General features: G+C 30.6%; 5 protein-coding genes across 7 annotated transcripts; 3 read left to right on the forward strand and 2 right to left on the reverse strand.

Annotated features, from left to right (window-relative positions):
• The first annotated feature begins 232 nt into the window (after window positions 1-232).
• Sec63 (translocation protein Sec63) lies at window positions 233-5,015 on the forward strand. The gene is made up of 12 exons (XM_011508057.1): window positions 233-572; window positions 849-951; window positions 1,073-1,187; window positions 1,498-1,603; window positions 1,724-1,947; window positions 2,044-2,205; window positions 2,286-2,514; window positions 2,591-2,736; window positions 2,817-2,958; window positions 3,060-3,455; window positions 3,662-4,095; window positions 4,730-5,015. The coding sequence occupies exons 1-12, from the start codon at window positions 449-451 to the stop codon at window positions 4,868-4,870; spliced, it is 2,322 nt and encodes a 773-aa protein (XP_011506359.1). The 5' UTR covers window positions 233-448; the 3' UTR covers window positions 4,871-5,015.
• A 1,579-nt stretch (window positions 5,016-6,594) lies between these two features.
• Window positions 6,595-9,703, reverse strand: IKKbeta (inhibitor of nuclear factor kappa B kinase subunit beta). Its single transcript, XM_011495559.1, has 11 exons — window positions 9,567-9,703; window positions 9,307-9,497; window positions 8,952-9,110; window positions 8,674-8,879; window positions 8,506-8,556; window positions 8,306-8,435; window positions 7,901-8,128; window positions 7,716-7,855; window positions 7,084-7,215; window positions 6,779-7,015; window positions 6,595-6,693 (listed from the first exon to the last, which is right to left on the reverse strand). Exons 1-11 carry the CDS (start codon window positions 9,670-9,672, stop codon window positions 6,639-6,641), a joined length of 1,635 nt encoding a protein of 544 aa, XP_011493861.1. The 5' UTR covers window positions 9,673-9,703; the 3' UTR covers window positions 6,595-6,638.
• Window positions 9,704-10,526: 823 nt separating this feature from the next.
• On the forward strand, window positions 10,527-11,703 carry LOC105368907 (uncharacterized). Its single transcript, XM_011508060.1, has 4 exons — window positions 10,527-10,622; window positions 10,688-10,876; window positions 11,031-11,192; window positions 11,575-11,703. The coding sequence occupies exons 1-4, from the start codon at window positions 10,563-10,565 to the stop codon at window positions 11,680-11,682; spliced, it is 519 nt and encodes a 172-aa protein (XP_011506362.1). The 5' UTR covers window positions 10,527-10,562; the 3' UTR covers window positions 11,683-11,703.
• LOC105368905 (polycomb protein EED) lies at window positions 11,599-13,243 on the forward strand. Of its 2 annotated transcripts, XM_011508059.1 has the most exons (2): window positions 11,599-12,037; window positions 12,113-13,243. In XM_011508059.1, exons 1-2 carry the CDS (start codon window positions 11,722-11,724, stop codon window positions 13,003-13,005), a joined length of 1,209 nt encoding a protein of 402 aa, XP_011506361.1. In that variant the 5' UTR covers window positions 11,599-11,721; the 3' UTR covers window positions 13,006-13,243. The 2 variants fall into 2 exon arrangements, with proteins under 2 accessions (XP_011506361.1, XP_011506360.1); XM_011508058.1 differs by having other exon boundaries at window positions 11,600-13,243.
• Window positions 13,244-15,463: 2,220 nt separating this feature from the next.
• LOC105368908 (sedoheptulokinase-like) lies at window positions 15,464-21,303 on the reverse strand. 2 transcript variants are annotated; one of them, XM_011508063.1, is made up of 8 exons: window positions 20,984-21,303; window positions 18,987-19,374; window positions 18,331-18,578; window positions 17,909-18,177; window positions 17,197-17,334; window positions 16,982-17,119; window positions 16,502-16,697; window positions 15,464-15,750 (listed from the first exon to the last, which is right to left on the reverse strand). In XM_011508063.1, the coding sequence occupies exons 2-8, from the start codon at window positions 19,203-19,205 to the stop codon at window positions 15,558-15,560; spliced, it is 1,401 nt and encodes a 466-aa protein (XP_011506365.1). In that variant the 5' UTR covers window positions 19,206-19,374; window positions 20,984-21,303; the 3' UTR covers window positions 15,464-15,557. The 2 variants fall into 2 exon arrangements, with proteins under 2 accessions (XP_011506365.1, XP_011506363.1); XM_011508061.1 differs by lacking the exon at window positions 20,984-21,303 and having other exon boundaries at window positions 18,987-19,653.
• Between the last annotated feature and the right edge of the window lie 1,198 nt (window positions 21,304-22,501).

Here is a 22,501-nt window from a genome sequence, read left to right on the forward strand (position 1 = left end):
GGCAATGTGGCATAACGGAAAGGAGAAAAGCTGTCGACGAGGTGAGTTGGCAACGATGCCGCTAACTCGCCCATGCACGTCGTCGTCGTCGTCGTCGTCGTCGTCGTCGTCGTCGTCGTCGTCGTCGTCGTCGTCGTCGTCGTCATCGTCGTCGCATGCGCCGTGGCATCTCCAAGTTTATTGGCTCGGGCGCTCGAGTCGTCGCTGCAGGTGACAAACTTATTGGGTGTTCTATTGCGCATGCGACGACGACGTTCCTGCAACGTCCGAGCTGTGTTGCTGATTGGCAATATTCGCGGTGACAAGTCTCTCTCGCTCTGTTGTACCCGTGTTCGCGTGTAAGCTGGGGAAAGAGGCGAGTTAAAGTGGCGGAAGTTCAAGCGACCTTTAATGAATTGTACTTAATTGCAGCTACGCGTCCGTTATAAACGATAGTACTTAATGAGCAATGAGCGGTCAAAAATTTCAGTATGACGAGAGCGGAGGGACGTTTTTCTATTTCTTGTTATCCTTCTTGGCACTGCTTCTCGTCCCAAGTACATTTTATTTGTGGCCACGTTGCCCGAAGCCAGGTAAGCGATGTTGCTTTTATAACTTTTCCAATGTAAATATGTTTTTCGTATCATTTTGCCAATGCCAATACTACGGATTGATCGATCATTCGCGAAAAGTAATGCGAGTGCTTAATCATATTCCGCGTTATGGGTTATGTTGCTCGTTGGGTGTAAGCAAAACAGAATAACAGCTGAGTTATAAGAATATCGAGTGTTTATTTTCGAAATTGACGAATTTCTTAAATTATAAAGCAGTGTGGATAGAGAATTGTAATGTTGATTTTTGCTCACCAGATCCGAATCAGATAGTAAAGGAATGCCACTGCGATGGGTGTAAAAAGAAAAAAGTTATTCTCCAAAAAAATGATCCTTGGAAAGAAACGAAGGCACTTTTTAGGTAAGGCAATGTATTGCGTTATTTTTATTTATTTATTTATTTATTTTTTTTTCTCCAATGCTTTATTTATTATTGTTTATCGTTATTAATTAATGGTGCTCGATTATGTTCAATTTTATAGGAAATTTCTTATTATGTGTGGATGGGCGTTACTTGCCTTCCTTGCGTATAAAGTTTCGCAATTCGATTATGAAATGACCAATTTTGATCCTTATGAAATATTGGGTGTTTCACCCGTAAGTAAACATTTTATTCCCTATAAATAAAAATTATTTTAATAAATAGTATCATAATTGTCGCTTGCTGGGACAATCGTATCTTAGCAATGTTTTATTAAGTCAATAATAAAATTTAATATCACTGTTAACGATGAATTTAATGTAGTGTTATATTAAAATACAATCTTCAATGCATAATTAGACGCGTAATCGCTCATCTGATTAACTATTAAATAGAATTATATAGAAATTTTTAACAACGATTTTGTATTATTTATTATTTTCATTTATTTATTTATTTATAATTAATAATGTAATATCGTTACAGAGTTCTTCGGCTGGGGCAATCAAAAAAGCTTACAGGCAGCTTTCTTTAATTCTTCATCCCGATAAAGAAACTGGTAATGAGAAAGCATTTATGAGACTAACAAAAGGTGAGGTGATGCTGTGTTAATAAAAAAAATACACAAGTAAAAGATACAGTTGATATATATTATAAAACGTTATATTTAATTTAATCGATTACAATAATGAAATCTGTTGTGTCACTTTAGCTTATCAAGCATTGACTGATAAAGAAGCGATGTCAAATTGGGAGAAATACGGCAATCCCGATGGACCGGGTGCTATGGGTTTTGGCATAGCACTGCCATCGTGGATTGTTGAAAAGGAAAATTCAATGTGGGTCTTAGGTGCCTATGCCCTTGTATTTATGTTAGCTCTACCGACCGTCGTAGGAATGTGGTGGTACAGAAGTATACGTTACACTGGTGATCAAGTAATGTAGTTTGTTTAAATTATTATTAAATCTGCCATTAATATTTACGTCTGTAGGTGACGTATCCATCGGTACCAATAATTCTTCATGTTTCAGGTTTTATTAGCTACGACCAAAATGTACTATGCTTTCTTCCACAATACTCCAACAATGACATTAAAAAGAATAATTATGGTTCTTGGAGCCTCGTTTGAGTTTGAAAAAAAATATAATACAGATATTATTGAAAGGTTATCGGACAATGAAGAAGTACCTGCAGTATGTATAATTTAATGTTTTAAATTAAATGTGTCTCACGATTCGATGGATTGACTCAATTTTAAAATTATTCTACACAGTTAATTAGACAGTTGCCGAATTTAGGGGAAAAAAACAAAGAGTATCCATTGTGTCTAATGTATTCTATTAAAGCAAGAGCTTTAATACACGCTCATTTATCACGTATGATATTGAATCCAGATACATTGGAGAAGGATAGACAGTATATTGTAAAAAAATGTCCATATTTAATACAGGAAATGATTTCCTGTGTAAATCAATTAATTGTATTAGCTTATGCTAGGCAAGGTCTGTATGAAAATTAATTGTATAACGTATCTACTATCAACTACCAATATTATGAGAATATTTATTCAATTTTTAGTTCAACACTTGCCAACTATAACAACAATTGAAAATTGTATGAGACTTTGTCCTATGATTGTACAAGCATTTTGGGAATTTAAAAATCCTTTGTTACAACTACCTCATATCACGGAAGATCATCTTAAATATTTTAAGGCCAAGAAGGTTTTTTTAGAATAAAATTTTAATAGCGACCTATTATGTTATCATAAAATTTACAAGTTGCATATTAACATTTATTTTAGGTGAAAAGCCTTCAGGAATACGCTCAACTAAAGCGTGAAGATCGAAGATCAATTTTACGGGGCTTGTCAGATAGTCAATTCGATGATGTAATGAAAGTCTTAGGAAACATGCCTTTTATCGATTTTAAAGTTCGATCAGAAGGTATTGAAATTAGTTGATATTAATTTGTAATAATTATCTTAAGAAAAAGGGTATACAATTTTTCAAAATAAAAAACAGATATATGAAAATGTTTCTTTTAGTAATCGACGACGAAAATTCTACTGTATACACAGCGGGTGCTATTGTAACTGTAACAGTAACTCTTACACGTACAGATATGGCGCATTTATTTGGCGATGATACAATTAAGGAGAAGACATTGATTGAAGAATCTAAAACTGAGGCAGATAAAGAGGAAGTAGCTGATGATCAAAATCAAACGGTCACCAAAAGGCCTGCGTGGTTAAGACAGCGAAAAGTTCAAAAGAAATCGCATAGTAAAAAAGGATCAAATAAAAAAGGAGCCCCTCCTAAAACAACCACGACCACCATAGCCGCTGGTGATAATGGTTTATCTAGTCAGCACACTAATTCGTCTCCAAAATCGAAGAAAGATAAGGAGTCCAATAAGGATAATATCAAAGAAAAAATAAATGGTTTGAAATATTCGTATACTTATGTCGTATATTTATTGATGACAAAACACATGGTAAAGTAGAATGAAACGTATAATGCAAACTCTCTTTCAGCTTAGCTTAGCTTAAAATCATTGCGAAATTTGTAAGCGTGCAAAGCATTATAATCACATTTAAATTATTAAAATGGCAGGATTTTTACATTAAAATATTGAATGACATGCAAGGTCTTTCTAATGTAGATTCAGACGCGAGCGAAAGCGAGGCGCACAAAAGCGATAGCAGCGACGATGATAACAGCTCGCACGAGAGTACAAAGAAACAACAAGAATCGGAAGTCGGCGAAGACGACGACACCGAGTGGAATAAGTTTCAACAGCGTTTATCGAAGCGCGACCGATTGCTCGATGGTCGCAGTAATTACTCTCATTTAGTACACTCGCCTTATTTCCCCGATGTCAAGCAGGAGTACTGGTGGATTTATATTTGCGACCGTAAGAGCTTAACCCTCCTCACGGCGCCAATTCACGTTACTTCGCTCATCGACACCGAGGAATTCCAATTACGTTTCACCGCGCCTCTTTGGCCTAACATTTATACTTTTACCGTCTGTCTACGCAGCGATTCATATTTGGGTTTTGATCAACTACACGATATTAAAGTAAGCTATTGTCATCTATGAGGATGCTTGTCTTATCATTTATAAGAATTTTATCTTTAAGTTGAAATTATTGTTTAAAAATATTTATGAATCTTGTTTTTACTACCATTGGCTGACTCTGTAAAATTTTTATCAGTAAATTCCATTGGGCTCGTTGATGAAATTATCGTGAGGCTAAACGCGAGATAAATGCTATTAAAGCTTTAATGTTCGTCTATCACCAAATACAAATGTTAAATCTCTTATATTGAAAATTGCCTTTCAATTAAGATAATTTCTGACAATTTTACCTATGTTACGTTTTACCAAAAACTGGTATTATTGCAGAATATTGCGACTGTAAGAATGGAAACAATTGAACTTTAAAACATTGTTTTGCTCGTTAAAAAAAAAAAAAAAAATTTGAATTATTATTCTCATTATTATCTGTTAATAATGTTCGTTGTAATAATCTATTTGTTCAATGGAACATCGTTTGGGAGAGTGGGGGGGGGGAGAAATCGTTACGTTTAAACAGTTGCATTTAAAGAAATATTTCATAAGGATTATTTTTTTATAAATTAATATTATTTAATATTAACGAGTTTACACATTTTATTCGAAAAATTTAAAAGTTTAACGATTCTTTGAATAGCTGGATGTAAAGGAGGCTGCAGCCATTCCTACCGATCATCCACAATGGGAAATGTCTGACGAAGAGACAGAAGAAGAAGTCGATGCCGCCGATGAACATTCCGAGTTCACGACTGATGAAGATATCAGTGATAACGAATGAACACTTATTGTGTCAAATGAAGTAAAAAAATACAGGCAATGTGCATCTATGCACCGCGCAATTATCATTGTGAACCTGATGGATTTTATTTTTAATTAACGAAAATGAAAGAAAAGAATAATTATTAAGCAGAGATAAAACAAATGAGAAAGTAATGAAATATGATAAGGAGGGAACGGGTGTTTTGTATATGAAAATATATAGTATATAGAGTTCATGTGAGCATTGTAACGTACTAGGTGAATGATATAATAAGTGAAGTTTTTCAACAAAATGAAGCATCATGCACAGTGAATATAAGAGTACGATATTTATTTTACATTGTTAATTATTAATTTTTTGGAGAACATGTATACACCTTTTTAATAAAATGGAATTGTCTATATGTTTAAGTATGCAATGTCTAATGTTAATTAAAATAAATTTATTCTTGCACATATTTTATAATATAATGTTTATATCTTGAAGTTTTCTTTACACAATATTTTATTAGCTTAATATTTATTTTAATAAACTTATATCGTTGAAGTATTTTTATTTTAATTGCTTATTATTATTTTATCATATTGTAAACTAAACGTACCAATTTATTATAAATATTAAATAATAAAACATAAGAAAATTATTATTGAAAGACGGATAAAATGTTATGTTTTTAAATTCCAGATAAACTTCTAATCAGCTTTCACTAAATTTTTTTCCATAACACAAAAAATGACCTTCTTTGATCAAAAAGAGAAAGTTACTAAGATAGTTGTAGACCTTTAGTATTAAATCAAGCGTGACAGTTCTTACGGTTTTACCAATCCAAGACGTAAAAATCATTTAGTTTCCGATCTACCGTCTAACAATTTCTACTTTAACCACGAAAAACAGCTCATAATACTGTTAAAATGAATGTAATAAATTCTTTAATGATATGTTGTTTGTTGGTTGCATTCTTTGTTGATTTATCACAATGTAAGTACAAATTTCAATTGAAGATTTATCAATAATAACGAGCTATATAAAATATTTAATATACTACGTGATTTTTTATAGCTTCTAATGCAGAGCAGAAAACAAAATTCACTAATGTTGGTTTTAATGGTCCAGTATATTCTTTTGTTAAAACTGATAAGCAAGCTAATATAAAATGGGGAGTTAGACATTACATTCCAAGAAGAAAGTTCATACGAGACAAATTGTATTACAAATCGTAATTGTATACATATTTATCACAAAAAATAAAATATTTACTTTACTTACACATGTATATTTAACTATTTAAAAAATAATATTTGTACTAAAACATAGATAATAATTAACAATCGTTATTTTTAATTCGTTAACATAATAAGAAATTTCATTGCTAAGGAGATAATATAATTTGTACATTAAATTGATTAGAAAACAATAGTTTTTTTCTTCTTCTTACATAGTACTATTTAGCCATTACATTATATATGTACAATGTTAATTTTTTTTAATCGTATAACACTTTTTTATACATATCACATACTCTTACAATTTAAACAAATGCTAGTACGTATTTTGCTTAAAGAATATGATTGTAAATAAATTTCGCAAACTTCTAACTTTTTATGATAGATAATAAATAGTTTGATAATTTTAAACAAATTTTTAAATTGACATCGAATAAAAGTAATAATAATAACAGATTACATGAATTGTAATGGTATATCTTCGATATCATACAACAATATTTTATATTGATATTTATTTACTAAATGCCTTAGTTGAATAAATTTTGAGAACATCGAGCTTTTTATAAACTGATTTTAGACCAATTGTCCTGAATATCTTGTATATATTTGTCTAATCTGTAAATTAAAAATTTAATTAATACTTTCAAATTTTAATTGCTGAATAGTAAATTATGTTTAAAATTAACAAAATTTATCATACAAAGAACGTAATATTATGTTATCCTTAATTTCGGCATCGTCATTTGTGATAGAACTTAAGCCACTATTAGTTGTATTATTATCAAATGTTGCTGCACTACAAGAAACATAATGTGGAAATGAATGAGACATCTCCATTATTTTAGAAAATTTGTTTGAATAAATTTGTATTAATTCTATGGCTGAATTAAGTATTTCATAAAGTGATTGCAATTTCATCATAGAGCAACGTAAATACCTAGAAAAAATGTTTATGACTCACACTGTAAGCGTATTAATTACTCTAAATTAATTAGTATTGATTACTTTGTAATTGTAGTTATTTCAGAATCGTGAAGCTGTTTTGTTTTTTGTTCTTCGAATTTACTGAAACTTTCTGATAATATCTTAACTTGATTGTTAATATAATCAGAGCTACACGTAGCTTTATTATTTTGAAATATAGAATACATATTTAAAAAATCATCGTACCTAAATAAAGATTATATATATTTGAATAAATAACATTATTATGGAACTGAATTAAATTAAATTTCAAGAAATAAAACAATACATTACATTTCTGAATATTTTTGATAATTATATAATAATTTTCCATTATCAAACTTCTCTTTGCTTTGATTATTAAAATGTTGTATAATTTCTACTTCAATGATCATGTCATTAAAAGCTTTATAAAGCGTTTGAATTTTAATATATAATTCATTGGTTAAATCTCTTTTCTCTTCAAGTATATTGTTAATTTTTGTTAATTCTAAAAATGTATTTACATGTTTTAAAAGTAATTTGATATTGGGTAAGCTTGTTTCGATTATTTTATTTAAAGTAATTAATTTTTTAGTAAGTATATCTCTGAAATGAAGTAATACAATTAATATCCATACGATGAAGAATATTTTATATAAAAGTTGAATAAGATGAGATTTTTAATTGCTTACAATTTTGTGCTTAAAGCAAATATATAATGTTTAAACAACTGAAGCTCGCGTTTCATTAAATAAATAATTGCTGTGTAACATTGTCGTAATAATGAATGATCATTGATTACTGCTGGTTCAATTAACATAATATCAAGAATCTTAGGTAATTTAAAATCACTATCCATATCTATTATTTCTAAAGAATCAATTTTGTATACATATAATATTGAATTAGGAATTGGTCTTATAGGTAATTTTATAGAATCTTCTATACTATTGAGCACATATCCTGTTATATCTGCAATTATTTGTTCACCAATTGGAATAGAAATTGTTTGCTCTATCCATTGTTGTAGTTCCATAAGAGTCATACCACTGCTGATATTACACTTATCAATTCGATACGAAGATAATGAAAATATATACACAATCTATAGAAAATAAGGTAAAATGTAGGTAATAATATTATTATTTATTATTCGGTTATAAATGATTAACGACTTGAAATTAATAATATAAATCAACATATGAACTATTTAATATTTTGACATTCTTCTGTAAAATTTAATTATTACTTATTGATTATATTTGATTATACTCTTTCTTACCCTGGTTGGTAAAATTTTGTTTAATGCAGGAAATATAACTACTTCATCGGAATTTTGACATTTGCCTCTTTGTTTTGGATCGCATTGCAAGGCAACTTGAAACCATTCAATTATATTATTTAACATACCTCTGTAATATTTAGAATTATTTTTGATAAATACATTAGACTTCAACTCTTATAATTGAATAAATTCCTTACTCTGGAGAATCATTGGGATATATTATGTAATCATAGACTTCTAATTTTCCATTTATTTCTGTTGCGCATATTTCATTATACTTTTTATTTTGCACAAAAGTTATCCTAAAAATATAAAAAAAATATTTCTTCTTTGAAATGTAGAACAGATATTAATCTTGAATTTACCATGTCAATGAGTTTGATATTACAAAAGGATTATAACCAGTTAAAACTATAAAAAATAGTATTCCTATACTCCAATAATCAATAGAACAAGTATATTTGTTATCGGAAAAAATTTCAGGAGCATCGTAAGCATGAATTTCGTCCGCTGATGCTATAATGTTTTTACATTTTATATGATATCCAAGATCTATTAATTTATAAATAATCTGTAAATTTATACACCACAGAAGTTAATAAATTTGTTAATTTATCATATTATTATTGTTAGAATAATTTACCATTCCATTTAATTCGTGAAGTACAATATTTTCAGGTTTAATATTGCAATGTATTATATTCTTGTCATGTAAATATTTAAGAGATGATGAAATATCTTTCATGATTGATAATACGTCTTTGTATATTAATCCACATGCATTTTCTGGTTTATTTAGAATCTATGTTGAAAAAGTTATTTTAAATTAAAATGCAAATATGCTTCAAATCCATAACAATAAATTTAATAAAATGAAAAGGATTTAAAACTTTAATCGTTGTTATCCGTTATATTATTATAGTTTGAGTTTTATAGATTATGAAGATGTTTTCATAACATAGACACAAATTGTACGAATAAATTTGCCATGTTCCTACTTTTCGTAAATCTCCTTTATTACAGAATTCCATACACAGCACCGATGAATCAGATTTAAATTCTATAGGAATCAGGAGAGATTTAACAATATTTGGATGATTCAAACGTTTAAATTTATCTAATTCTTTTTCAAAACGTTCAATTTCTTTGGATTTTCCATTGACGTTGAACAAAAGAAACTTCTTTATAACTGTAAAGTTCGTATCACAAATTAGGTATTTATAAAATGTAAAAGTTAATTATTGTACATTTAACAAACCAATCTTTTTATTTGTATATTTTTCTTTCCACAATTCCACTTCACTAAATTGTCCAGATCCAAGTATTCGTTCGAGAGCCCAGTTTTCAAAATTTTTCACAGCCATAATCGAATGGATTTTGTTTAATTTGTTATAGTTAATTCTAATTTTGTTTATAATATAAGAATCATGAAATGTATACACAATATAAAATAACTTGTAAGGAATTTTTAATTCAATTCAATATAAAATAAGAATAAAGTTAACAGAATTAGTGAAAAGATCTTAAATTGTTAATTAATAAATATAGAGATCACGAAGAGAAACCATATTTGAGAGTTTGGCGTTAATTATGTGCATTATTTTAGATATTTAACAATGTTTTCCTTATTGTATTAAAAAAATTTAAAAAGTAAATGACATCGAAAACATTCCCAATACGAAATTTAAAAACATTACATAAGTTAAAGTCTCTAAAGTTTAAAGCTGTTTTTAATTTCTTGTATGGAAAAATTAAATATTTTAACACACAATAATTAGAAAATGAATAATGAAAAGCAATAACAAATTTCGTTTTATTTATGATTAATATTTTTAATGTGTCATCCGTCTCGTCATCAATAACAAAAAATAATGGACAAATTTAGACGTATTTCATTGAAAAAATTCTCATTAACAAATAATACCTACAATCCGTAATATTCTTTACGAAATATATCCTGAGATCTAGGAATCCTTAATTATCACATAGAACTAAGATGAAATATAAGTTAACAAACATTTCCCATTATAAAACTATGGAAAGCTTTATTCATTGAAGAGGAGAACCTAGAAAATATAAACAACAAGAATAACACTGTTGCCATTTATCTCTCATTTTTCCAAAGTAAAACGACAATAACAATGACGTAAATAATACTGTGTTAAGAAAGGAATTGGATAGAAATGGAAATGTCATGGCATTAGAGTCCAAGTGCATGCGTAGCAAGTAGACGCGTCTTTTTATATTCCAAATAATGGCGGGAGTTCTGGGAAGCTGCGGCACATGGAATGTTGACTCCGTAATATCTTTCCTCGTAAGTTCCTTTACATTCCTTCGTTTATTTATTATTATTTATTATTATTTGCCATTCATTCGTAGATAGTTGCAACTGGACAATTGTGTGATAAAATTTTTGAGGCTCTCGAGACTACGTCAAAAATCAGAAAATACCGGATCGCCGTACATAAATGCGAGTGTATTTATGATATCCTTCGCTCGAAACCGGATTTACAAATAGATTTTATTATATTTGCATTTGATGGAAGAATTAGTCAACGCGTCAACGAAGTAAATAACTGTTTCTACCTTCTGTTTTCTTTCTTTTTTCTTTTTTAACAAAGTCTTAATATCATTTTTCTGTCAATAAAGTTTATTGCTTAGTAGTTGATTTAGCTACGCCACATATAGGTTATGTTGTAAAAACAACCGCTTTTTTGTTTAGGTGGAAAGGGGCATTAATCTCCTGGATGAATTTTTTGTAATCTCTGGACGAATTTGCTTAGTCAATTGTTATGATTTGCCAAATAATATGGGACTAATAGGTCACACTGCAAATAGGTTACGAGACAAATACTGCCTTCGACTGATATCAGCAAATGTCTATGTATGATTTCCAAGTTTATAATAAAATTTTGAACGCTTCTAAAATATATTGATTGATGCATGGACAAACGATCGTTTGGAGTTTGTAGATAGATTAATCGTCATTACAAACAATAAAACAAATTTATTACACGTTTTTATTAATATTGTGCAAAAATTTTTGATCTATTTTTATGATTAAATATGTAAAATGACTTCTTGCATTTATATTGAAATTTTCATTCCTAATTCAGTTACAAACGGATGAAATAATTTTTATTGAATTCTTTTGACTATTAAGTTTTAAAATTATAATTATATATTCATAATAAATGAATATGTTGAGTTTATGTTGTGATATACAATTATAATTTAACGTTATCAATATATTTGTTGTTTTACAGAACTGTGAAGGTCTTAAGAGTTTGGGAGACAGAATTTTTAATCTGTCGGAAGCATTGATGGGCATTCACAGTGGAATTCCTGACTTAAACTTGTTAAGTATTCTTTAAAATTACCCAACATTTGTCCATTTATCGATATTTTTAAGAATGAAGAGACACTCGACAAAATCACAAGCTTATGCTTCGAGTCAAGAAGACAGTGAAAATGATAGTGACGAAACGGAGTGCAGCATCGGTAGCAATTCTACAGCAGGGACTCATCGCAGCGATACACCAACTAGAACAGCTCGCTTCAAAAGAAAAGGACGCCGTAGGAGCAAGACAGCCAAAGCTAAACAGAATACCGACAAATCTCTTTACAAATATTGCTGTAGCGTCAAGGAAGATCACGGACAGCCTCTCTTTGGTGTACAGTTCAATCATTATCTTAAGGAAGAGGAACCCATGGTATTCGCTTCAGTAGGTAGTAATCGAGTTAGTATTTATGAATGTCCAGAGGAGGGTAATATAAGACTGAGGCAGTGCTATGCTGATCCAGATACAGAGGAGAATTTCTACACGTGTGCTTGGACGTACGACGAGTCGGGTAAACCTCTATTGGCTGTGGCCGGCTCCAGGGGTGTTATTCGTGTCATCAGCCCAGTAACGATGACCTGCATCAAACATTATATTGGCCACGGTCATGCTATAAACGAACTCAAGATCCATCCCCGTGATCCTAATATTCTTCTGTCTGCTTCGAAAGATCATGCATTGCGTTTGTGGAACATTAAAACCGATGTGTGCATTGCAATATTTGGAGGTGTCGAGGGTCACCGTGATGAAGTGCTGAGCGCTGACTTTGACATGAAGGGCAGCCGAATTATCTCCTGTGGTATGGATCACGCATTGAAGCTTTGGAGTCTCGACAAGCCTGATATGCAAGAAGCCGTCAAGCAATCCTACCATTGCAATCCAACACGAAATGCTCGTCCCTTCGATTCCGTGCTTCAGCACTTTCCAGACTTTACAACCCGTGATGTCCATCGCAATTACGTCGATTGCGTGAAGTGGTTCGGCGACTTTATCTTAAGCAAAAGTTGTGAAAATTGCATTGTATGCTGGAAACCTGGCCGGCTTGAGGATTCGCAGCTACGCAACAACGAGACCAGCGCTACCGTCCTACATCGTTTTGAATTCAAAGAATGCGACATATGGTTCATAAGGTTTTCTATGGACTTTTGGCAAAGAACCATTGCGTTAGGTAACCAAGTGGGCCGCACTTACGTATGGGATCTAGAAGTGGAAGAGCCTGGTCAAGCGAGATGCTTTTCACTTCAGCATCCAAGATGCACCGCCCCAATTAGACAGACGAGTTTAAGCAGAGACGGCTCGGTATTACTGTGTGTGTGCGACGATGCGACAGTTTGGCGATGGAATCGTGAACATTGACTTGTGTTTTGATCTTCTAGCACTCTAGGTATAAACCAATATAGTAGTCTTTTATCTTAAAGTTAATAAAACCACAAGTCTCGAGAGTATCGGAAATTTTTTTATCATTGAATATGTTGCGCAGCATCAATTTAAGCGAGTATAAAACTGATGTTTTTATGTTGTGACCATTCAGTATAAACTAAGTTTGTATGACTATTAAGGCGTAAATATTTTATGTTAATTAAATTTATTTTAATAGGACTAATAGTTGATTAATAATTGAAGATAATAAAATGAATTATCATATTTTCTAAAATTCTATCTATTTAATGATCAGTTATTAATATGATTTATTTCACACACACACACACACACACACACACACACACACACAATAAATAATATAAATATTTGGCTTTAATCATTATAACATTAATCGTATTAGAAACTCGATCATAAATTTTCCAGTTTTAAACCAGTATTTACTAGTAAAGAATAATTTACACGATACAATTCTATAAGGATTATGAATAAATATGTCTATGCTATTTTCATTCATTTCAATATCTTAACGTACGTACAAGTTTAATGGTATAAGAATTTAATAAACATACTAAAATAATAACGACTTATTAATAATTCGTTTACAAATTTATTATTTATATAATATTATATGACTGCTGCGATATTGCTATTTATTCTATTTGTGCTTTATAATTTTCAAATGAAGCTCTCGTATCAATATATAAAAAATGTAAATTTTTTAAAATCAAGAAAACCTGAATTACAATCGTTTTGTATAATTTTTTTTATTACAATTATGAAGTATATAAAAAGAAAAGATTTAAATCTTTTAAGCAATATTATATATCACAGGCGTCTGTAAAATGAAACATTTTTTTCCCTTTAACTAATGTTTTCCTATTTTTCAAAATATAAATAATAAAATAAGCATAATTTTAATAAATTTATTATCTTTTTTAATATACAAAAACATCGTAATTGTGTGGAAGGAATTTAGCAGAGAACATTTATTACTTGAAATATTTGATCTTTTGAGATTGATTTATTAATCATTGTATTAATATCATCACTACTATATTTCATTAATTATCATAACAAAGACAATATCTACACAATTCAAAGTTCATTATAATCTAAAGACAAATACGACAAAGAAAAATATGCAATAATATAATATTTTTACATGAAAAATACAGTTAAATTAAGTAAATTTCCTTTATTAGATGTTCGATTCGGAAAATATAATAAATATATTAATAATTAAATTGTGCCTTACTATCTTTTATTACATTAAAAAACATGCAGGGTATTCATGCAATAAATGCGCATAAAATATATTAAAATTAACCCATCAAAAGACTCGTCCATTATATTCATTTTGTATTAATATCTAATTACCTCTGACCTTAAAGATATAACAAGTTTATTTTATATTTTTAAAAAATGAAATAAAAAAATATATTGTAAATTTTTTTAATTTATAAGTGATTGTATTGAAATTATTATGAGTCAATAACATATTCGTAAAATAGAGTTTATTATGTAATGTCTCACTTTCGTTTGTAATTCGAAGACTTATTAACATTTTGTCTACAAACGTAAATCAAACATTGCATGCGTTACATATAATGAATACTTATTTGGATTTTGAAAAATGACATGCATTTAAGTAGAAAAATTAATAACAGAATTTTTTCAATCTACTAATTTACAAATGTACATATTAAATTATAAAATTAATACAATAGTACTAGTATGCATTACCTACTTGGATAAAAAATTATTTTCATTTTTAACATTATCAAATGAACCTTTGTTTTTCAAAAATTCTAAAAATAAGTGGTCATCTAAATAACAGCATTATAATGACTAATTTTTTTTGTTTTTTTTTTTATAAATAAATTTTCATAATGGGCCAATTTAAATTTTTACCAATGTTGACGATTGTTATTTTAAATGACCATAATATTAATTAATAAAAGATTGTAATATAAAAATAAATGTAACAATGCCTAAAATAAAATCGAATTTATTTCTTTTATACGTGCAAGATCAAAAGCCACTGTAATTAATTTCTTTTTTTTAATATTTAAATTTACATAGCAAGCAGCCTTTACTTTTACGAATAGAACAAAATAATGATCAAATCTAAACAATTCATCATTTCAAGAGCTTCGTTATTAAAAATATTGCAATTATGTATTATAAGTACATAAAAAAAAAAAAGAAAAAAAAAAACCTATAATTTTTAGTTTTGTAAATTGGTATGTACGAGAATGTATATCAATACTTAGGTGACCACATAGCATAATTTCGTCTATCATCTAACATTTTGCCATAATCATCTTCATAACTCAAAATTCATGCTAATGGAGCAATAATTTATCACAAATTGTTTTTAAAAAATTTATATGCAATAATAAATGTTAATCTATCATTTCTAATTCCTTTTATCTGCAAACTACCACACAGACTTTAAATGTAAGTTAATATGTCGTACGAAAAACCCTATTCTATCTGAATTTTATCGTTAAATTATCGTTAAATTAGCGATCCAAGTTGCTCTCGATAGTTGCAAGAGCTGCCCCAAGAGCCGCATCCCCGGTGTTTCCAAATTCCAAGGGTAAGTTGTACCAGTGCGACACCTCCTTTTGTAACACGGGATTACGAACGAGTCCCGAGCCATTACCAACAATGCGAGTGATTCCCGCAGACTTTAGTTCGTCTCTCGATATCATGCTGAAAATACAAATCGTAATTAAGATCCCCGAATGCTTTTATCCATTGTAATATATCGGTCGATAAATGCGTCAAACGTTTGAAGTTATTGCGCTATCAGCCGCTCTTATCAAATCGAGATTAAAATTAAGTGCTTTTAGGAATTCATTCTTCGTATTAATGATTACGTGATTTTGGCACTAATCTTCTTCTTATTATTATTATTATTTTTTTTTCATTTTAATTTATATAAAAGTTCTAAATAAATGCTTATATATATATATATATATATATATATATATATATATACATATATATATGACATAAATTACTTTATCCTTCATAAGCTTTTAAAACAAAATTTTATTTATAATAAAATCTATACATATTTGTTGCATCAGAATTCGAATAATAGTTGTTACGTATCTTTGATACGTTTTTTCTTTTTTTTTACAATTTTATATCAAGGCTTAGTTATTATCTTAATCCTACTGCCAAAGCAATTATATTATTATTTTCTTTATTTCCAAAGATAAAGTTATATTTTTTCAAATAATCGCTTTATTGTCGCTTTAACCAAATGTGCAAAAGCATGTGCAAATTTCTTAAATAAGCACAATCCTATAATCACGCTATTGACGTACAGTAGACATATTTATAACTCAAATAAGCGACAAGAAAAGAACAGCTTCAGCAAAGATGATTAATTAATTTCTAAGAAATTTTTGGAAAACAAGATTTTTATTGTCTTAAAAAAGTAAGAGTCACTTACTCGTGAAGATTCTTTATGATTCCTGAGCATAAAGCTCGGAATATATTTCCCAGATTTAAAGTGTCGAGTGTTATGCCAGTAACGCTGGCTGTTTGATCTGGATCGTAACGTTCTCCTAATAATGTTGGAATTATTGTCATATCACTGATTGAAGAGTCATCAGTACCGAGAGCGATTAATTTATTCCAGACTTTGGCTATTAATGAAAATGAATACTGTTTACATTGAATTATAAAAATAAAATTATCAACAGTGGAAAATCAATTGTGAAAGTGAAAATACTCTAATTGAATTGAATGTTGCAAGGCGAATATTACATGCTACATAGCGTAAAAATTACTAGATTTATGGAGTAAAATTAGGGCGATTTTGCAATTTTAATGAAGGAATTACAGATGACAAAGCATTTTGAATGATCGCATAAAATATTTATATAATTACTATTATCTTATATTAATAATAATCATGGTAAATGCATACATTGAGGAACTGAGAAACCCAATTCTAGTGTCCATTGCTGTAAAGATTTTACGAATGTGGCTAATGTATTTCCCCCGTTTAAAGATGCCGCTACAGCCAAATACTTGTCTCCAAAGTACGGAAAATACTCTATTTTCTCTGTTATGTTTTATTTGGATTAATTAACTTTAATTTAAAAATAGCAAAACTAAAATACTATATTTAAAAAATCTTACGTAATTCGCTATTGGTTTCTGGCTTGAATGTCGGGCGCACGAAGGCGAGTTGAGCTGAGGTTGAAATGTTGAGAACGGCGTCGGTTGGTTGTTTTAATAGCGCAAATACTGAACTTTGCAAGTCCCCTAGAGCAACTCCTAAGCATAAAATTATAAAATATTCATTATAAAGTTCGCGATTTGAAACATTGAGCGTGAGATTTTAATGCGAATAACATTTTTAGACTGTTTCATATAAGCGAACTTTGACAAAGTAGATAAAACTTTAACAAAATCGGCACTCTTTTTACAGCATACAATCGATAAAATTAAAGATATTAATAAATAATTTAATGATCATTTGAAGAGATTATTTTGAGTTAAAGAGTGAGCAGAAGACTTAGAAAAATACCGGATTTACCAATTTCTTTTACGATACTTTCAAAAACTTTAGATACACTCTTCTAATATTCGAAAAGTTAAAAAACAAACAAATAATAATAATAATTTCATTTTAAAAGTGCAAGACATAAAACAGACGATATATAGGACGTAATGGTAAGGTTAAATAGTTGTTAAAGAAACCCTGTTGATTTTCCATTTTTTATCGTCTCACTTATGGGCCTCGAGAGCAACGTACATTATCACCGAAGAAATAGAAATGTTTCGCGCAATAATTGTTTTCTGCGAATAAAGTTAATGAGTAAGTAAGTAAGTACAGAAGATAAATGACCTATTGTGGTGCCGGCAGGTATTCCAAACCAGGTGTGAGCCAAAGTCCCGGCTGTTTGCCCGGGCATTAGGATCTCGGCGGGCAGAAGATGGAAAGGAAAGCCACCGGACGATAATGCATCGTTATCCCATTGATTTGTCTCCGTTAAAAAGTATCCCCAACTGGCCGCGTTCTGAGTACTCATTTTAACATCGTCGTTTGCGGATAGTAGGCTAACTACCAAATCCTGCATCGTGCCGCATTTATCATATTTTTTTAATTTCTCTGGCCTACCCATGAAAAAGTTAATTCAAGTTTAATTGTGAGCTCGGTAGGATGCAAACAAGAGTGTCGCACCACTAGAATTATATTAATGATCGATAGCCTTAAGATAAGAGAATGGGCACTGATTGTGAAAAATACAATTACTGCACTGTACTAACTTGTTTTTGGCAAACCAAAATAGTGTGGCACAGCCGTAACCAGTATGAACGGCTAGATGGCTTTTCGATTTTGGCAAAGACTTTAAAAAGTCAGTGTCGCAACGCCCATCTTGCCATGTATACAAATTCGACACTTTATCTTTATCGATGTCAAGCTTAAATTCTCCATTTTCTTTATAGGAACATTCGTTTGGTAATTTCCATAGCGTAACACCGTGCATTTGGCCACATATGCCAATACTTCCAACCTATAAAGCAAGGCTTATGCGTACATTTCTACCAATCTCGACGTACATTATTCATAAATATCATTATAAATTATTTGATCTTTATAATTCACTTGATAATAAACTAATTCATTTTTATGAATAAATGAATCCCCGAAAAGGAAAGGAATATTGAATGTATTCGGACTCGAGAGAATAGCGTTAATACGTTTGATTTACATAGATCCACATATAATTATAATTATTTTCAAAATTGTGGTCAAAATTAATTATAATTAATTACAATTAAGTGGTACATTGTAACGAGTATTGCTTTAATTAAACTTTTCATTGAAACATTCATGCAATATACACAAGTATTTTTATTCTTCAATACATGGCACATTCCTCGAGTAAATAAAATTATCTGGAAAAACTGTAAATCGATACCTGTCGTAGTAGGTCTTTTGGGAGGCGAGATAAGCAATTATGGAGAGCCGAGAGTATCTTTGGCACATCCTGTTTATTCCCTTCAATTCCCAAATCACTTGGAACGTTAGCCTGCGTGTCCTTTGATTGATTGGCTAAAATGGCTTGAGTCTGCTTTTGAACAATTACGACTTTGACAGACGTTGTACCTACATCTATTCCTAAGACTAACTGCGACATTTTCCAAACCTACCAAATTATTATAAATATAGAATTACAATTGAAGTCGATAGTTTTATTCTTGATAATATAGTATAAATTACCTGCTCGTAGGTCTATGCCTGTTTATGTATATGCGTGCGTTAAAAGAATTATACCTGTATTTGGAACCGATCGATTGCAAAATACTCTAAAATCATTTAATAAATACTTTACAGTGCAGTTAATCGATCGATCGATGCAATTATCCGGCAACTCATTATATTTAAGACATTAAAATGGTATTTGTACACGCATTACAGAAAGGTTATATATTTAATTACATATTGTAAACTGCATACCTCGTCATTTTATTTTATTAACTTTTATAAGCATTTTTAGCATAAAAAAAATTACGATTCATCGACAGATACTAATAGATGAACACTCGATTTCATAGAATTATCATAGACTTTATAGATAAGTATAGTGTTATGTAAAAAGTTCATCCATATTTTTGTATGAAAATCTTCGATATATATATATATATATATATATATATATATATATGCATAAGCTGAAAAAAAGGAAATTTATTATTAAATTTTTTTAATAGAGGAAAGACCATATAACGTCCATTATTTTCTAATTGTATTTCATGAAAATGAATTATTTTAATTATTGTGCAGTGAAATGGACATTTGAAACTTTATTTATAATTTTAACTTTAAAATTGTACAAAGTTGAAGATGTGATAAATATGAAGTCAATATATTTTGTACATTATTGCATGTTTGTTTGTTTATAATGACGCGTATCTGCAACTATTTATAGATGTAAATTTTACAAAATTACAATAATATATGAATAAACTGAGCATAGTGTAAAATATTGGTCTTTACGAATATTAAGTAATTTATTATCCTTAAGGAACATGATAATATGCAAAATTGAAGTTCGTATATAAAAATTGCTTACTCCGGCGATTTTAATTACATATAACTTTTAATTAAAAGTAAGGAGACCATTTGCCGACATTCTAAATACAATAATAATTAATAACTTTTAATCATTGCTCTAGTATGAAAATATTGCCAATGCTGTTGGAAAGGTAACGTTTATCAAATATGATTTAATATATGATACATGATTTAGTGGATCTACATAGATGAATATAAATTGTATTAAAAATAAATGACGTATAAATGTAATATTTATAAATATTTATATATTTTCATACGATAATAAAACTTTATTTAGTATTATTTTATTAAATTTAGACGCCTACTATAACAACGACGATTATATATAATTTGTCTTTTATTTTTAAAAAGATAGTAATTTTTATGGAATATTGAAATACATATTGAGCGAAATATTAGTTGTTTATTATTTTGTAAATGAGATGAGATGAAATTAGACGAGTAATAATCTCATTGAATAAACACATTTGCAACGGCTATTCATTATTGGCCAAAGTAAAATTTCTGAAATCTTTAATGCAACCTTAGCGATAAAATTTCAAAATTGTTTTAAAATAAGATAATATAGCTCCCATGACCCCATTTACATAGAAAATTAATTAAAATTATCTGTTTTTGCTTTAACTAACGCGAACATTGCCTATGCCAATTGATAAACGCAGCTTAAGCACAGATTGAACCAGTTTTTTGTTTTTGTTTTTGTTTTTTTACTTTTTATATAAACCAAAACAAATCAAAGGGGTATGAATTCGAGGCGGTCATTATTTATTCGATTAAAAATCGCGTATCGTCCGTTAAAGGCGTCGTCTGTCGACAATGTCAAGGTATGGTACGTACCACCAGGTAAGCAGCTCAGCCCACGGCAAGTGGCATTGGTAAACAAGACGGGGGACTGGTGAGTGCGAGCGAGATGGAGCGTGGCAGCGCAAGCACGTGGAGAAGGAGGCGAAACCAAGCTCAGCCGGCTTTGTAAAGCTTCGAGTGTCGCGAGCAGCAAGTCTCAAAAGCGCCTCGACTCGCCGCGCCGCATGTCAAATGCCGTGACACGAGGATTCGAGGAATCCCGTTGGTACGAGCCGACGAAGCTGCTGCTGTCGGCACGAGGGTGCGCGCGATTCTGTGACATAACGTGTCTCGGGACCGTGTACGTACCGCCGGCTTTGCCTCTATTACCGAGTGAACTAACTGCTTCGCCGTCGGCCACCCCACCCGACCATCCACAGCAACCGTTCCCCGCCTCGCCCGGCAGAAGCCGAGCTTTCGCGAGCTCCCGCGACCTTTCGCGAGCTTGAGGTACAGATGAATATTTCGCGGACGAAAGGTCGCTTTAATCCAGCTGAATTGGTTAAAACTAAAAATAAGCGCTACTGTCAACGAGAATAGAGAGAGAGAGAGAGAGAGAGAGAGAGAGAGAGAGAGAGAACGCCAGCCTGAATGGCCCTGAATGCAATTTTTCTAGGGCCACCCGCAATGCTAACTATATAGATCGAAGCGCTCGGTCTTACCGTCCGCCTATCCGCCACTATCATCATTTGGCGATGGTGTCTTATCTCGCCGATGGCGCATTATTGGCGGACGACTTTTAATTGACGCCGTTATATTTGTAAACCCAAGTCTATTCACGATGCATTTTATCAAGATTCTCAAGGGAGATCTCGATTCGGGAGACTGGCGAGGGTTGGAATTTTAAATTCTATTCACTTGTTAAATTTAGCGTCTCATCGTATTTGCAATATCATCGAATATTAGTTTAGAGCATCACAATAATGTATGGAACATACAATGTTTCAGCTACTGGAGCGATGTTTTATCAAATAATATTTTCCTTATCTTATCGAATAACATTTAATGGTTATCTGCCTAACTGACCCATTACCCAAATTAAAAGCAAATCAGCCATAGACTTAAAAAATTTGATATCTTTTCTACTCGAAATCCTCAAATAATAATATTAACCAATAAAATAATTGTCTCAGTTTCATTAAAAAATTAATTAAATCCAGTTTACTCGGTTTCTCTGTGTGTGCGTGTGTGTGCGCGCGCGCGTGCGCGTGTATCTCTGTGTGGCATGTGTGCGCGTGCGTGTATATCTCTGTGTGTGCATATACGCGCGTGCGCGTGCGTGTGTATCTGTGTGTGTGTGTGTGTGTGTGTGTGTGTGACACCCCGCCCCCCTGTCTCTCGCTCTGTGAGCGGGTACAGGAGCATATGTAAAATTTAATGATTTTTAATTATTTAAAATATTTCATCCTTTATAAAAAAAAAAAAAAAAAAAAAAAATATAATTAATTTAGAAATTAACTTCATTTGGTTCGGGGAAAAAAAATTCCATTGACATTTATCCAAATAACCTAA

The sequence above is a fragment of the Ceratosolen solmsi genome, unplaced genomic scaffold (assembly GCF_000503995.2).
Source record: "Ceratosolen solmsi marchali unplaced genomic scaffold, CerSol_1.0 scaffold1, whole genome shotgun sequence".
Lineage (NCBI taxonomy): Eukaryota > Metazoa > Arthropoda > Insecta > Hymenoptera > Agaonidae > Ceratosolen > Ceratosolen solmsi.